The sequence below is a fragment of the Leuciscus leuciscus genome, assembly GCF_965113295.1.
Source record: "Leuciscus leuciscus genome assembly, chromosome: 4".
Lineage (NCBI taxonomy): Eukaryota > Metazoa > Chordata > Actinopteri > Cypriniformes > Leuciscidae > Leuciscus > Leuciscus leuciscus.
The window spans coordinates 2,089,256-2,107,042 of record NC_138728.1 but is presented as its reverse complement, the minus strand read 5'-3'; the positions used below and the strand labels follow the sequence as shown (position 1 = coordinate 2,107,042).

The following is a 17,787-nucleotide window of genomic DNA, read 5'->3' as shown; positions in this document are numbered from 1 at the left end:
AGTGAAGTGAAAGTGACATGGTGTTCCATACTCGGAATGTGTGCTCTGCATTTCACCCATCCAAGTGTGCACACACAGAGAGAGAGAGAGAGAGAGAGAGAGAGAGAGAGAGAGAGAGAGAGAGAGAGAGAGAGAGAAAGTGGGCAGACATATTTTCTGCGGCGCCCGGGGGCAAACAGTAACATTACAACAACAAAAACCTTACAAAACACCTCAAAACTTACATTAAAGGAGGAACTTGAGCCATTGGAGACTTAAAGGTGGACTGTTTTCACTTGAGACCAACCACACAACCCTTAGCAACCAACGGCATCAACACTAGGCCGCGTTCACACGGTCATTCACAGTTCGTTAATCACGTGACTACCGCATTCTATCACCGAACTATACGATAATAACTCTGTTTTTGGTAACTTACAGAGACAGATATATGTGCCTGCGTGTCATCTGAAGGTTTTAGATTTAATCACCGTCTTCCATCGGAGTTGCTCCAGTCAGTTTTGATGTGCGCATTTGACGCGGTTTGATTGGACGGACGTGTGTCGCCTTAACTGTGATTTATGGCTTTAGTTTGCCGTGACATGGACGTCGCCATCTTTGATATTTACTTCAGTCTTGCTGTTTTAAAATGTACACAAATCTGTTTTTATAAATGTTTTTTATAGATCTTATTGTGAACAACTTATCAGTGGTGGACAAAGTACGCAAATCAAGTAGCCTACTCGAGTAAAATTACAGAAATATATTACTCCAGTATAATTAAATAGGCTTCAATTTTGCTTGAGTAAAAAAGTTGGCCTACTTGATTTTTAATGTAGGCTACTTAAGTATTAAAAGTAAAAATTACTTACTGACGAATGTTTATTTTGCTGTTTTATATCCTCCATACTGCTCAAAATACGTATTGTATTATGTAAAAAAAAAAAATTTACCTCATAATTTTTAATCAAAATTGTATAGGCCTAAATGGGTCTTCAGTGAAAACCCAGACTTCTCTCTGGTGTTGTATGCAGGACTTCTTCTAAATCTCACCCCTGGAAGCTTGCTTAGAGCTCAACTTTTCTCAAAATCAAATCAATTGGACGTATTCACTGAACAAATATTGGTAACCCAAAAATGATTAAGCTAAGTTGCATTTTGCATGGATAAACACATATTTTCTTAAAAAGTCTGATGGCATCTCGATATTACCTGTACACCATTCTGTTTTGTCCACAACTTATAATGGATTTCTTCATGTATTTAATTTATTTATTATTTAACGCCGTATCAACTCTAGAGTAGGCTAATATATATAAAATAATCATAATAACAATAACACTTCAATGAACGGTATACAATATTTTAACAATCTTTACAAACAAACAAAACAAAACAAAAATAAATAAATTATAATATTTTCCAAGGAGAAACTTTTGTAAAAATGTCCATTAATGCAATTTCTGAATAAAAGCATTGCCTGACATCGTTTACAGAAGGACATTCCAATAAAATACGCAAACAGGCATTCAGATGAAAACAATGGTTAGATAATAACTGGACCACAACCTTCAGATGTTCCTGCCAGTTTCAGTAGGTATCAATTAACTAACTAAACACCATCATGTTCGGTTCTGTGACAGTTTGTGACTATAGAACATCTCCAGGTGTTGGTTTCTCCAGAACAGCAACATACCAAAATACTCGATCCCTTACAGTGTAAAAGTACGCGGTGTTCCTCCACGCTAACCGCAAACACAAACAAATATTACACTCCGTACATTCAGATGCATTTATGGCGTAGGCTATACACTGGGAAAAAAATGGTAACCAAAAAATTATAATTGGTTTGTCATAAATATGACAAAAATATTGCTGAATCACGTTATATGCATTACTTTATTCCAACAAAATTCATTTTAATGGGTTAAATCAAGTAAAAAACAATAACCTTTAAGGTAACAATTACCACAGTGTAGCATGAGTTTTGCACCAGCAAGAACAAAAAAAAAAGAAGGTACATTTATAGTGAAAATAGTGTGCAAACTACCTAAATACCCACTTACAAATAGTTAGTTCAAAGTCACAGACAGATTAATAAACAGATGCATCTTGAAATGACATTCAGCTTCATTCAAAAGTTCCTGAGTCAACCTGACATGGCCGTCTGCTGGTCACGTGACCTGCGCTCTAACTAGGTGAAGCATTGAGGCATGTGCCACCCAGAGAACTGTAGAGAGAGTGTGTGTGTGTGTGTGTGTGTGTGTGTGTGTGTGTGTGTGTGTGTGTGTGTGTGTGTGTGTGTGTGTGTGTGTGTGTGTGTGTGTGTGTGTGTGTGTGTGTGTGTGTGTGTGTGTGTGTGTGTGTGTGTGTGTGTGTGTGTGTGTGTGTGTGTGTGTGAGAGAGAGAGAGAGCGAGAGCGTGACAGTGCAAGCTTCCCTCATGCATGTTGTTGTGGGGTTAAAACACCTTAGTCATAGTGATCCTATTCATAAATGAACCATTAACATAGTATTGATAATTAATGATTGATTCTCTTTTGCTTCAGGATACAGCTTCAACACTGGACGTCAAGGTGTGACACAACACAGTAACATTATTAATGATACAAAAGTCAACAAAAACACCCTACAAATCAAACACAGAAATCTATTCATATCTTCACATAGTGGTGAACGGAAACTACATACAAAATATTTTTGCACTCCCATTTTCTCCAATGGCAAAAGAAAATATTTTTTATAAAAAAAATTATTTAATGCAAAGGTAATAAAATAAAAAGTATACTGTAAAAAGATGTACATAAAATAAAGGTTATTGGAGAAAATACTATTTTATTAAATTTCATGTTTAATTCGATGTGTTATTTGCCGTCTCTTTGTAATTAATTGTCAAATAATTGTCAAATTGTCGAGTTTTTTTCATTCAAATTCGGACTTTTTTTTTCAAATTTTTTAAGAATGAATATCTAAAAAAAAAATCTATATCAAATATAAAATACCACGTCATCACAGTCTATGAAAAGCTTCCATATGGAAAATAACCGTGATGTTGACAGTCTTGTTTTCTAAATGTTAGTGTCTGGCCATTTCTCCTCACTCCGCGTGTGTGTTGAGTGTGTGTGGGTCATCTTCTGTGAGCTTGTACACACATGTCCTCTGACACGCCCTGGAAATGGAGGAAACACAATACTCACATCATGTGAGTCACATGGCCTCATCGGACTCAACACTACAGCAGATTCCCTGGGGATCGGGATCTGTTGGGTCATTTGTGATGTAAATTAAGCTTTCAGTCTGGCACAGTTAACCCTTAAATACATGAATGTTTCGTGTTTCATTATTACATATTCGGGTCTTTAGTGACCCGGATCTATAACTAATGCGGATTAATCTCTAACTGCAGCAATAGTATAAAACTCTCCTGATATTTTAATAACATTGAGAAAAGAATAAAATAAAGCATATTTCGTTACATTTAGGAACTTGGAAGGGTTAAATTTGAGCTTTTTTGACCATCATGACTTTTATCGTCAGAGCTCATCAATAACAAGTAAATCAATAATACTTCTGATAGTATACTTGACGTGTATATTAAATCACACTTATTGAGTCATCGGAGATTCAATTATTGTTGAGTAAAAAAACAAAACACTATTACATACCTCAGGGTGAATAGCGCCTTTTTACAACAACAACAAAAAATGATCAGAAAACAGAACTTATTTTCTCATTTCAGTTGTTATAATGTGTATAATGAATAGATTGAGGAATACTATGAAGGTTGATGTCTATAATGATCTCATCCCGGGTGGATAAAGACCCGAGCCGAGCGTTTAAGGGTTAATGTGTGCCAGTCGCACTACAGTGACTCATCAAATATGATTAAAGCACAACTCACTCAAAGCAAAGAAACTTATCACAGATCACATTTATTCCACTTGTGAAAAAATGCCCTTTCTCTTGACTAATCCGCTTAGGCGTGTGTGTGGTTTTGACCAGGCATCACTTTACAGGCCTCAGAGCTTCATCTCTGATGATTATAGCATTAATAAAGGGATTGTGTGAAGATAATAGAGGTGAATGATGTATTTTGCTGGTCATTGTAGGGTTGGGTGCTACTTATATAGGACTTATCAAAAAAAGTGCTACTTCCAAACATGAATCTGCCCATGAAATGCCCACACTTTCCTTTCCTGTGTTGACATGTCAACAAGGAGTCTCCGTGGGACATCAAGGCTCTTCCAGGTGCTTGTTCAGACAAGCTTTGCAGGACGTCCCATAGGAATGACCCTAAGAATTCCCTGAATGAGGGCGTTGTCAATCTAGACAGTGTTTAATTGGACAAAAATGCATCTGTTTATGTGTGTGAGTGTGTGTGAGAGAGAGAGTTATGACTTAGCAATATCCCAAAAACTTGATTCTTGCTGACTTTACACACTGTTGTGATGCTGAGATGTTAGAAACGCTCAGAACTGCCTTTCTACTCAGTTTTAGCTTCAATAGAGGATCTTTTCTGTGATAATGAACAACGTTATTATGATCCACAGACAGTCCTGGTGTTTTTTCAGTCTTGTGGGATTTAGGAGAGTCTGTAAATGTTCAAAAACTGCAGTAAATTATATTATTAATCAACAGAGGAAAACACCATTATGCCCTATAAGACATAATATAAGACATTCTTTACATAATTTTACTTGCTCACATTCTCTTCCTTACTGTTTTCAACAAGCCACTCCTTTACATTCCTCAAAATATTCAAATGCAGGGTGTTTTCACTCAGGTCCTAGAGTTGCATGTCACATGCAGATCACAAACTCAATATTATGCATTTTTCTCCTGTCTCCATAACACAGATTTCATAGGTTTATGTGCTGAATATGTTTATTGTGTGATGTGTGCCGGATTAACCCAGTCAAATTCCTCAAACGTACATGAAGAAAGTCTCTGAAATGTTGGTTCACATGTGACTTGCAAAATGCAGAAAAAGCTGTAGATCTCACTGACATGAGCCGCTTGTTCGGTAGATTGATTGCATACTGACTTCATTACATGCATGTCAATAATTATTTTAATTTTTTTTAATCACATTTCACATTACATCTCTAAATATTTTAAATAAAATTATGTATTTTAATAAAATGAGTTTGAGAAATGAGAATTTGTGCATATGTCTGTATATAACGTCACTATTTAGATCAGTTCAGTTCAATAAATGAGTAAAGTTCATTCATTTTGAAACAAGTTGAGTTGAGACAGTGGTGTCATTATTCAGCTCAGAGAGTGTCAGAGTTAAACTGATAATGCTGGATATTAAGTGTCTGTTTTGACTCAAACGAGCTTCATTCTGATGATGTTCAGTGACTACAGACTGTGATAGCGTCAGTCAGAGACGTGTGATGATCGGCCAGATGTGCGTGTGTGGTGGTCTTACGTAACCAGCTGTTGACACCATTCATGCTGAGACAGTGCCCTGCATCCTGACTGAGAACACACACACACACTGTTTTCTACCTATTCTCTCATTGCGAGGACATTCCGACACACTGGTTTTTATGTATATTTGTTGGAATAAACGGTATATTCTGTGCCCTTCCACTAACCCGACCCATAAACCCACCCATCACACACACCCTTCTGCATTTTTAATAAAACATTGTTTAATATGCTTTTTAGAAATGTTTTAATACGAGGACTCGTATAAACCACGTTTTCCTTGTACCAGTGTAATACCAAAGTCATTATACAAATATGTCATCATAAATCATATAAACATGCACACACTCTCTCTCTCTCACACACACTCACTCACAGATGACTCAACATGGGCTATTAAAATAATAAATTAAATGATATTATTTTAATGAAATGTTGCCTTCATGATAATCAAGTTCCACTACTGTAATTACACAAATATAACTATTTATACAATGCATTAATGAACATTTTAGTGAGATGCATTATATTATTTCTGTTCTCATTAGCATAATTTATCTGTGATATTTTCTCTTCATCAACATGGCGACAGAACTACAGTAACACTTTCTCCATCAGTGAAAACACAGAGAGTGACGTCGTTTCACATTTCTTTATTTTTCATGTTACATAATATGGAAACAGCTTCAGTGATACAAAAAAAATCCCGCAGTGACGTGGCAGCTCATGATTGGTCAGGCCGCAGGAGGTCGCAGCCGATTGGCTGCCGTTGGCTCAGCGATTGTTTACGATGGCAGTTTGTGAGCGGACGAGGTTTCACCTCATTCCTCTACGCTCATCGACAGCCAGAGAAATACTGGGATACTGAGTTCATTTCACATTACCAAAATACATGTAAACTGTTACAGTTCGTACATTCAATTTTTCCTGAAGGAAGCGACAGGCACAGAGCTGTAGGACGAGCGGTCCGACTGCAGTGTTCAGCAACACGTAAACGTGCTTAAAGTCGATTTCATGTTGACTTTAAAACACTTAACTCGCTCTTACCAACACGTTTGATACGTGGTTTGCAGAAGTAAACGGTGGAAGAGAAATACTGCTGAGAGACAAACACAATCTGATGCTTTCAAATGTTAAATGTGACCAAACGTGCATCTTTGAGTCTCTCTGTATCATTTCAGCTGATAACTAATCAAGTAACATACCAAAAAAAAAAAAAACATGGAGAAGGAAAAATAAAAATACAATGGCTTTTCTACAAATTTACAAAAGAAAGAGACATGATGGCACCAACATCTAAAAATATAACACTAAAACTCTACCGGTGAACATCTGATGTGTCGTCCCTTCCAAAAAGAAAAACACTATTTACAAAGCATATACAACGTCCAAAAAGACCATGTTTATGATTCAAAACATGCAAAAATATCATACCATTTCATTTGAAATATTTGCTTTATGAGTAAGTAGATCACCAAAGGATCTTTAAATATTGTCCACTTTGGCTGAACCGGCGCACGCAGAGACCCGTTTCAGCACGGATGGAGACGGAGACGCGACTGTCTCGGTTCTGTAAACGTCGTTGGTTTTCTCCAGCAAGGCAGTGTCGTCAGATAAAGCACGGAAAGATGGAAAAGGCACAATCTCGGATTGACAGTACAAGCTTATTTGCTCACGGCCAACGTTCTGTTAAAGAGGACCTTGTTATGCTCTTTTACAAAGTCCTGATGTTGTTGTTTCAGGCTCTACTAGAACAGGTTTTCCTGTTTGAATGTTGATTATTCTCCTCATATTCTCCATTGTTGCGGCTCCTCTCTTCCCAGTCTGTCAGTAACACTCCGTTTACTTCCTGTCTCTATGAAGCCCCTCCTTCTGAAAAGCACACTGTGCTCTGATTGGTCGGCTGGAGCAGTGTGTCGTGATTGGTCGAGCGCTTAGAGTGTGTTTAGGAAATGCCCCGCCCCTTACCATAACCGCAGGTTTAACACACTACTAACTCACCAGGCCACGCCCCTTTATTCTGCGCATGAATTATTTAAATGAGGAATATTGTGACGTGTTCGTTCCCGGACGAAACTCAAGATGGAGGCGTTTCATGAGTTCAGAAACACTGACTCTGATATAGAGAAGAACTCAGAGCTTTTTCATGCTCAAACATCAACATTACACACTGAAGAGAGATGAACTGAACATGTAATGAAAGCAGAACAGGTCCTCTTTAACATCAGGTCAGGGCCTGCGCGTGATTTCACTGTAATTAATGAGTCAGAGGCCACAAACATCTGCAGATTCTCGTAAAAACGCTGCACTGCCCCTTTGGTGTGGCATTCGGCTCTTCTTCATCTGAGAGCCGGCTGCAGCTTCGATGGGAAAGAGCACGCGAGGAGACGGAGAGTGCAAGACTGAGATTCTTCAGGAGACCCAACACTCAGTTCACGGAGATTAAAGACTCGAAACTCCTCCAGATGAAGAGAATCGGGTCAGGAATCTGGTTCAGCTGTGCGGATCTGGTTTATGCATCAGTTGGAAGGAACAAGTTGAGGAAAAAGCGGAGCACAACCTCTTCATTTTGGTACAAAAATTTGATAATTGGACCTTTTTCCCCCTCTCTCAAAGAGGAAATATAACTCAAACGATAATATTGAACGAATAGTTCACTCAAAAATGAAAATCATCATCTTTAACTTGCTTTCAAGTGTTTAAATCAAGGCTTAGCTTTTCCTCACACAACATGAGGAGAAAATGACTGAAATTTCATTTTTGAGTGAAATATTCAACAAACTAACTATCAGTGACCAATACAGTCAGCTAACGAAGGCAAACGAGATTATGAAAACTTTGTTGGCATGTCTTGATAAAAATCCAGAAGTGCTTATTTGATGAACCAATCTCTCTCTCTCTCTCTCTCCATCTTTCACATTCATAAAGAGCGACGGATCGTCTTCTCCATGAATTCATCTTCACATCTTTCTGAGAACACAGAGATCCGAGTGCTGAGAAAACACACAGGAGAACTTAAAACAACAAGCGAGGGCTGTGAGAGGGAGAGAGAGGTGTGTGTTCTGAGATGATCTCCGGGATGACGAGGGCTTCAGGGTTAGTGAGCGCCTTTAGAGCCGGGAGGGTTGTGGATCCAGTCCAAGGCGATCAGAGACAAACTGATGAACATGAAGAACACGCCAAACACCAGGAAAATGGCCGCCTGTAGAGAATAATATAATATAATGTAATATAATATAATATAATATAATATAATATAATATAATATAATATGCTGATCATGAAGAGGATGCAAAAAAGGATAACCAACCACAATACACACACACACACACACATATATACATATATATATATATACACACACACATATAATATAGTATGAGAAATATAATATCATTTATGAAAACCATAATATATAAAACATATTGATATTTTAAATATATATTTTTTTTCTGGTGGTTGGCTTCTTCATATAATATAATTATGTACATAATATTATATAAGACAAAATATATATACACATATATATACTGTATATAATTATATACATAATATAGTATAAGAAATATAATATATTAAGATCTTATATATATATATATATATATATATATATATATATATATATAAAATAAATATATATATAATATATATATAAAATAAATAAATATATATATATATATATATATATATATATATAAAAATATATATAATAATACTAATACTAATAATAATTATATATATATATATATATATATATATATATATATATATATATATATATATAAAAAATATATATAATAATAATAATACTAATACTAATAATAATTATATATATATATATATATATATATATATAAAATTCTGGTGGTTGCCATCTTCTTAAATTATTATATTATATTATTTCATGATATAGCACAGACACCAAATCATACATGTAGTATTTTGTGTACGTACAGATATTTTCTGCGGAGATCTGAGCGGTATACTCTTGACGAGCCGCAGGTAAAACGCGGCGGGGAGGATGAAGATGAGCATGGTGGCGGCAGACGAGCCTACAGGAGGAAGAGCGGGACATATCACACATGTGTCACAGTTTCATCCACTAACAGGAGCTGTCTGGAGAACCACTGACCGATGAAGCCGAAGATGTCTCTGATGGTGGGCACGAAGATCACCAGGAGGTTGTTGAAGGCCAGAATAGCAGCAGCGATGAGGAAGTGTCGTATCCAGCTGAACTCTTTCTCTGCGAAACACAGTGTGGTGACCGACGAGCGAATCTGCAAACACACACAAACCAATCATTAAAAAATATAGCAAATCACACAATTTATTTTACAATACTGTGAGCAAAAAGGGATATAAACACATTTATAAAGATTAAAAGATGTAAAAAATTAAATAAAAAATTATATAATATAAAAATAGAAATTAACTAAACATTAGATGTAAAAAAAACATTTTTATATATTTGTATTATATTAATAAAATAATTAATTATATAATATATATGTATATAAAATGTAAAAAACAATTAAGGTTAAATTTATATATATAATTTTATATATATATATATATATATATATATATATATAGATGATAGATAGATAGATAGTGAAAAGTATAAATAACATTTAAAAAAAAATATATATTTTTAAGAATTATATAAATATTTGTAATATTTGTTATATAAATATTTGTATAAACATTTTTATATATTTGTATTAATAAAAAAAATTTATAATATATTTTTCACATTTATTTTATGTATATAAAAAGTAAAAAACATTTATTGTTAAAAAAATAATAAATTATATATATATATATAAAAGTATAAATATAACATTTAAAAAATAAAATCTATATACTTTTAAGAATTATATAAATATTTTTTTAACAATAACTGTTGTATGGATGCAAGTAGCAATTGTGTGTATGAACTATAATTTCAAATGTAACCAGATGATGTGGCCATTTTTTGTTGTTGCAATAAATATAGTTCTAGACAAGGATAAAATACATAATATTTATATTCAATGCCTGAAACGCTAAATCTGCACAGACGCCACATGATATTACACTCCGCTCCAGAACAACCGTCCGGCGGCTTTACAGAGGATCCTAACAAATGAAAAGAAAACAACTTCATGTATGAACACGATTTTCTATTTAGATTTAATGGAATTCCTTTGAGAACTAATATTACGGTTATGAACTCACACACACACACACACTCACAGAAGTCAGTCTGAATGGACCCGGAGAAGGTGAGTGAATGATCTGAGCGCAGGTCACAGGACCCGAACTGATCCGCTCAGAGCATGAGAACCAGCTCACACTGGGGCAAAGTTCATCACACACACACACACACACACACACACACACACACACACACACACACACACACGTGGGCGGGGCCAGAGACAGGATTACTAGTGTAACTGTGTGGTAGAGTTGCATCAGCCAACAGCAGCAGAAGCGTCTGACTGACAAAGCTTGACACGGATCACTTAAAAACACCTGAACTTTCCCCTAAAAACATACGATTCCAGCGAATCCACTGAAAACTGATCAGATGAACCTCTAATGATGGACAAAAACTGCAATGAGATTTCTTTAGAGCCAATGAAACCAAGTTTTGTTGCTTTCAGTGTATGCTGGTACTATTGACATTAATTACAAGTGTTCCTGCAAACACACCTGCATCTGACCAGCAAAGACAGGAGCGTCTCACAATGAACTCAGAGATGCATCTACAATGCAAAATAAATAAATAAATGTTTTGTCTTGTTTTCCAGTGCAAATATCTCAACATTCTTAAAGCAAAATACATTTACAAGAAACAGATACACTATTGAGAAGCAAAATTAAGTGAGTTTATACTTAAAACAAGAAAGAGAAATCTGCCAATGGGGTCAGAAATATAAACGTAAGTCAAAGGGAAAACTTGTTTTGTGAAAAATTCATCAAAATTAAGTGAATTTATGATTAAAACAAGACAAAACAAGTCATTTTGCTTCAAGTAAATACATCTTTGATTTAATGAAGTTTATGTATTGTAAAAAAAAAATACAATTTATAAAAAAAACTATATATTTAAGATTAATACAAGACAAAAAATCTCAAATAAATTCAGGTGAAACTGTGCAATCAAGTAAAATATGTTTAACTATATATATATATATATATGTATATATATATATATATATGCAAAATGTAACAAAACATTAAAAATATATAAAAAAGTGTATCAAAATATATATAAAATAGTCATATTAAAATATATAGTGTATTAAATTAAAGTGAAAAACATTATACATATTTTTTAAATATGGCATTTTAAAAATCAATATATTTAAATTTTTAATTTTTTACCAAATAATTTTGCATGGATGCAAAGTAGCAAATATATATGTATGAACTATAACTGCAAAAATAACTAGATGTGGGTGGTTGTTGTAATAAATATGATGCTAGACAGGGAAAATCTACATAATTTAATGTATTAAATTACATTAAATTATGTACATACAATGTACATTTTGTACAATTTATGTACAATTGTACAATTTATACATAATAAATTACATTAAATTATGTAATTTTTACATAAAAATTATGTAAATATTTACATAATCCCCCCCCCCCCCCCCGATTAATGGAGTTCTCAGTTCTGGTTTAATACACTGTAAAGTCTCGAAGTAACACATGGTTTAGGAAGCAGACGGAGTGAGTTGCGTAACCGTCTCAGATCAGAAGTCCTCAGAGAGACACTGCTCTGTGACTCTAGCATGAAGCCGAGGTTTCTCTCCGGCACCAGCGTGCCACATTTCTGTCTGACTGTTCAAAGCGTTGGGCTCGACGTGTGAATATTCCCTGCGCCCCTCCGGCTCGTGTCTGAGAGTCACCGCGAGGACGAGGACAGCGGCGGACGCTCACGTCTCTTACGCCGGCTTCAGATTACACCATTCCAGCACGATCCGTTTGACGGAGGGAGTCGTGGGAATTCGTGAACGACAACGTGCGCCGGGACGCAAGATCGCTTCATCTCGTGGTGTGTGTGTGTGTCAGTGGACGACAATCTGCGATGCTTCACGACATCACCATAAAAAGACTAGCATGTTTAAACAAATGTTTCGGTCCTCCACGACGGGTTCTGTCAAGAGTGAGTGAGTGTGAGTGTGTGTGTGTGTGTGTGTGTGTGTGTGTGTGTGTGTGTGTGTGCGCACGAGTGAGTGCGTGTGTGCAAGTGAGCGCGAGTGAGTGTGTTTGTGTGAGTGATTGTGCGTGTGTACGAATGAGTGTGTGTGTGTGCACGCGCAAGTGAGTACGTGTGTGTGTGTATGTATATGTGCAAGTGAGTGCGTGGGTATGTATGTGTGCGAGTGTGTGTGTGCCTGCGATTGAGTGCGTGTGTGTGCGCCCGTGAGTGAGTGAGTGAGTGAGTGAGTGAGTGAGTGAGTGAGTGTGTGTGTGTGTGAGTGTGTGTGTGTGTGTGTGTGTGTGTGTGAGTGTGTGTGTGCCTGCGATTGAGTGCGTGTGTGTGCGCCCGTGAGTGAGTGAGTGAGTGAGTGAGTGAGTGAGTGAGTGAGTGAGTGAGTGAGTGAGTGAGTGAGTGAGTGAGTGAGTGAGTGAGTGAGTGAGTGAGTGAGTGAGTGAGTGAGTGTGTGTGTGTGTGTGTGTGTGAGTGTGAGAGACGGCACATTTATAGAAGTGACATTTATAATGTTACAAAAGATTCTGTTTAAAATAAATGCTGTTCTTTTGAACTTTCTATTCATCAAAGAATCCTGAACAATAAAATGGATCACGGTTTCCACAAAAATATGAAGCAGCGAAACTGTTTTCAACACTGATAATAATCATAAATGTTTCTTGAGCAGCAAATCATCATATTAGACTGATTTCTGAAGGATCATGTGACACTGAAGACTGGAGTAATGATGCTAAAAATTCAGCTTTGATCACAGGAATAAATTACATTTGAACATATTTTCATATTAAAAACAGCTGTTATAAATTGTAATAATATTTCACTATTTTTAGTGTATTTTTGATCGAATAAATGTTATGCACAGCCTAGCTGAGCAGAAGACACTTCTTTTAGATACATAAAAAAAAATCTTACTGACACCAAACTTTTGGACATTAGTGTATATAATTAAATGGCGCTCTAAATCGCTGGTTTCAACGCAGTGTTATTAGTTATAATAGTATATGAAGAGTTCAGATGCAAAAGCCTCTAAATGCCATCTGAAATTTTCTCATAGAATGATCATTTTTATCAAGCTCGTATATTTAAATTCAATAATTTCACTTAAATGGCAATGAAGATTACCTATTAATTGTCATTTAAGTGAAATTACTGAACTTAAATATACAAGCTTGATAAAAATGATCATTCTATGAGAAAATTTCAGATGGCATTTAGAGGCTTTTGCATCTGAACTCTTCATATATAGAAATATAACAGTGTATATTTACACGTTCAAGTTCAAATCATACTGAGGTCATTGGTTTTTTGTGCCACTTCTGCTTTTTTATTTTTTTAAAGACTATAATCTAAGAAATGTCTGAAAGATATAGGCTCTAAATAGCCTCAGTGTAGTTGTGTGCCTGTTGTTAGTTGTGTAGATAATGTTGTGTTGTTTAATTACTGTGAAAGAGCAGCTTAACGCGCTAGCTTCAAAGAAACGGCTCTGAGAATAGTTCCTGAGCTCACAAACCCAGAGGAAGCTGAAGAGATCAGTCAGCGACCACAAACCAGATCGAGGTGAGAAACTCTGCAGAACAACAACACACACACCAACACACACCACGCGTGCGGGTTCTGGAGGAGAACCAGCGCAGCCGCTACAACACACACCAACACACACACACCGATACAGCCAGAAACAGCAATAGGAGTCTGTGTGGAGCTGAAGCACCAGACGTGATCATGTGACTGAAGCTCATTGACCCTAATAGGCCCTGACGTGACCTTTGAACCCGTGCTGCACTGACCCCACATTTAATCACAGTGTCGTTTGTCAATTAAAGCACCTCAAGCCTACAGACTTTAGAAATAATACGATCATATTTAAAAAGTTCGAAATATTAAAAAAATATAGCATTAGTTTAAGTCTAAAAGTTAGTGCTGGGCAAAGATTAATCGCGATTAATCGCATCCAAAATAAAAGTTTGTGTTTGCATAATATATGTGTGTGTACTGAGTATAATTATTTTGTATATATAAATACACACATATGCATGTATATATTAAAGTATTTATATTTATATATAATATAAATTATGTATAAATGTATATACAGTATATACATGCAAATATTTCTCAAATAAATACATGCATATGTGTGTATTTATATATACAAAATAATTATACACAGTACACACACATATATTATGCAAACACAAACTTTTATTTTGGAAGCGATTGCCCAGCACTAATAAAAGTGTGTAAATTTGTTTAAAATATAGTCAATAATATATTAATATATTAAATCATCTAAAATATATTAAAAGAGAATATATTCACATTTAATGATAAAAGTTAAATATAGCATCTATTGTATAATTAAAAACAAGATTATCATATTTTAAAAAGAATATATATATATATATATATATATATATATATATATATAAATAAAAGATTATAATAAAATTACAATAAATGTAACAGTAAAAAATGCAATACATATATATAATTAAAGTATAAATGTGTGTAAAAATGTTTTAAAAATATTGTAAATATATTAAATTATCAAAAATATATAAAAAGAAAATATATTCACTTTTAATGATAAAAGTTAAATATAACATCTATTGTATAATTAAAAATAATATATTATCATTTTAAAAAGAATATATATATATATATATAGAGAGAGAGAGAGAGAGAGAGAGAGAGAGAGAGAGAGATTATAATAAAATTACAATAAATGTAACAGTAAAAAATGCAAAATATATATTTATATAATTAAAGTATAAATGTGTGTAAAAATGTTTTAAAAATATTGTAAATATATTAAATTATCAAAAATATATTAAAAGAGAATATATTCACATTTAATGATAAAAGTTAAATATAACATCTATTGTATAATTAAACATAATATATTATCATTTTAAAAAGAATATATAAAACCATATTTTAGAATATATAAGATTATAATACAATTATTATAACAATAAATGTAACAGTAAAAAAATGCTAAAAAATATATATAATTAGTTTAAGCATAAATGTGTATAAATGTTTTTAAAATATAGTAAATAATATATCAATATATTAAATTATCTAACATATATTAAAAGAGAATATATTCACATTTAATGATAAAAGTTAAATATAACATCTATTGTATAATTAAAAATAATAAATATATATATATATATATATATATATATATATATATATATATATATATATATATATATAAGATTATAATAAAATTATTATAACAATAAATGTAACAGTAAAAAATGCAATATATATATTATTATTATAATTTTTTTAACAAAACAGTTTACTCTGTAGATGGAGAGTCTGATTTATTGCACTTTTAATAAATCCACAGATGTGTTGATCAGGAGAAGCGAGAGTATGTGGGCATTGGTGGACTCACTGAAACTGGAGCTGAGAGCCTGATGGTCTTTATAAGGACACAGAAGCAGAACACCTGTCAGCGCTCATGCAACTAATGTGCCCATTAACGGCCAACAGCCTCGATTCAAAGCACTGTATCACTCCATATATCAGTCCTGAGGAGCTTCCCACAGTCCTGCAGTCACAACAGCGGCCCGCACTGTCTCAGCCAATCAGAAACACCCGTGGCCTTTCAATCATTCTGCACAATCGAACTTGCCAATATGTATTGAGAGGGACGGTTTTGGAGAAATGGGAGAATAAACCATGACTAGAGGGTAAAAAAAGGTAGCATTATGCCTTATTCACAATCAAACAACTGTCTGGTCTGGTTTTGTTTGTGTTAGTAAGTGTCGTCTGCGAGCGCGACTCAAGGTCTCTGTGAACCTCAGACAGAACAACACAATCCTCCCACAAAGCCTGTGACATTTAAGAGCAACTTCAAGGCCAAGAACTCCTTGGAAACACAAAATGTCACATCTCACAAACTCTACAACCCCTGAACTAAACCTCATCAAACTGCACTCGAGCGACTGCGCATGTGTCATGTTATTACAACAGTCTTTCATACAAGACATTTGCTGGTTTACTAATCAAAACACAAGCTTGTAAAATGGGGCGGTAATGACTGTCACTAATGAAGGGCTGGAAGGTCTTATTTGTGCAGCTTTTGAGATAATATTTGAAACAAAACAATGAAATAATACTGGCTAGACCTGAAAACACAAATATTTCAATCCTAAATGCATTCCTCATCTGAGTTGGTGTGTGTGTGTGTGTGTGTTGTGCGCCTCCTGTGGCCACACACTGTCACTGCAGTCTGGCAAGGTCACTGCACTGCATCAGGTAATATTCCATTCCCTTTGCTCGCCCCGCCCTCACTGTGTGTGTGTGTGAGAGAGAGAGATAGAGAGAGAGAGGGAGAGGGAGGGGCTTATAAAGAGAGAAAAAGCAGCTCTCAGACGCCCTCTGCCGTATAAATATATATATATATATCTGTAGTTATAAATATATATATCAACATTAGTTGATGCTGGTTCTGGTATCGGATGAACAGCGCAACTGATGACTGATATGATACTGATTAATATGGTATAATTTAATAGTTGCATAAGAAACATGCACTAAAGTTGTGGAAATTAATTAAGCACTTATATTACACAATATTTCATTCAATACACCCATAAAAATTCACTAAACTATCCATTGACAAGACTTCCAAAAACTTTTTTATGAGGTTATATATATATATATATATATATATATATATATATATATATATATGTGTGTGTGTGTGTGTGTGTGTGTGTGTGTGTGTGTGTGTGTGTGTGTTTGTTTGTTTGTTTTTTCCTCGCTCTCTTTTTCTTTTCTAAATCAATTTTTTTGTTACTGGACCTGATACTATTTAAACACTAATAACAATAATAATAATAATTTTAAAATGATTTTTAACACACATACATGTATGTATATATATGTATGTGTGTGTGTATATATAAATCTCAATGTATGTGTGTTAAAAATCATTTTAAAATTATTATTATTATTCATTTTTAATCATATTAATTTATTCATATTTAATCATTTTAACAACATGTTAATCATAATAAATCATGCTGGAATGTGGTAAATCGTAGTAAATCATCTTAGAAACATGGTAAATCGTGGTAAATAATGCTAAAACGTGGTATATCATGGTATCACAACATGTTAATTGTGTTAGCATCT

At 34.4% G+C, this 17,787-nt stretch overlaps 1 protein-coding gene and 1 long non-coding RNA gene across 2 annotated transcripts in view; both read right to left on the bottom strand.

Annotated features, from left to right (window-relative positions):
- Positions 1 to 6,052: 6,052 nt before the first annotated feature.
- Positions 6,053 to 17,787, bottom strand: part of LOC309496739 — a 121,421-nt gene continuing 109,686 nt past the window's right edge. Inside the window, exon 2 of the long non-coding RNA XR_014205204.1 lies at positions 6,053 to 7,159. This is a non-coding gene — a long non-coding RNA (uncharacterized lncRNA). The remainder of the gene's footprint in view (positions 7,160 to 17,787) is intronic.
- The window catches only part of slc38a4 (solute carrier family 38 member 4), a 28,264-nt gene continuing 16,529 nt past the window's right edge, over positions 6,053 to 17,787 (bottom strand). The window contains exons 14-16 of the mRNA XM_082166799.1: positions 9,547 to 9,691; positions 9,369 to 9,466; positions 6,053 to 8,616 (exon numbers count right to left, since the gene is read on the bottom strand). Of these exons, the coding sequence (XP_082022925.1) occupies positions 8,512 to 8,616; positions 9,369 to 9,466; positions 9,547 to 9,691 (348 nt within the window). The 3' untranslated portion in view covers positions 6,053 to 8,511. The remainder of the gene's footprint in view (positions 8,617 to 9,368; positions 9,467 to 9,546; positions 9,692 to 17,787) is intronic.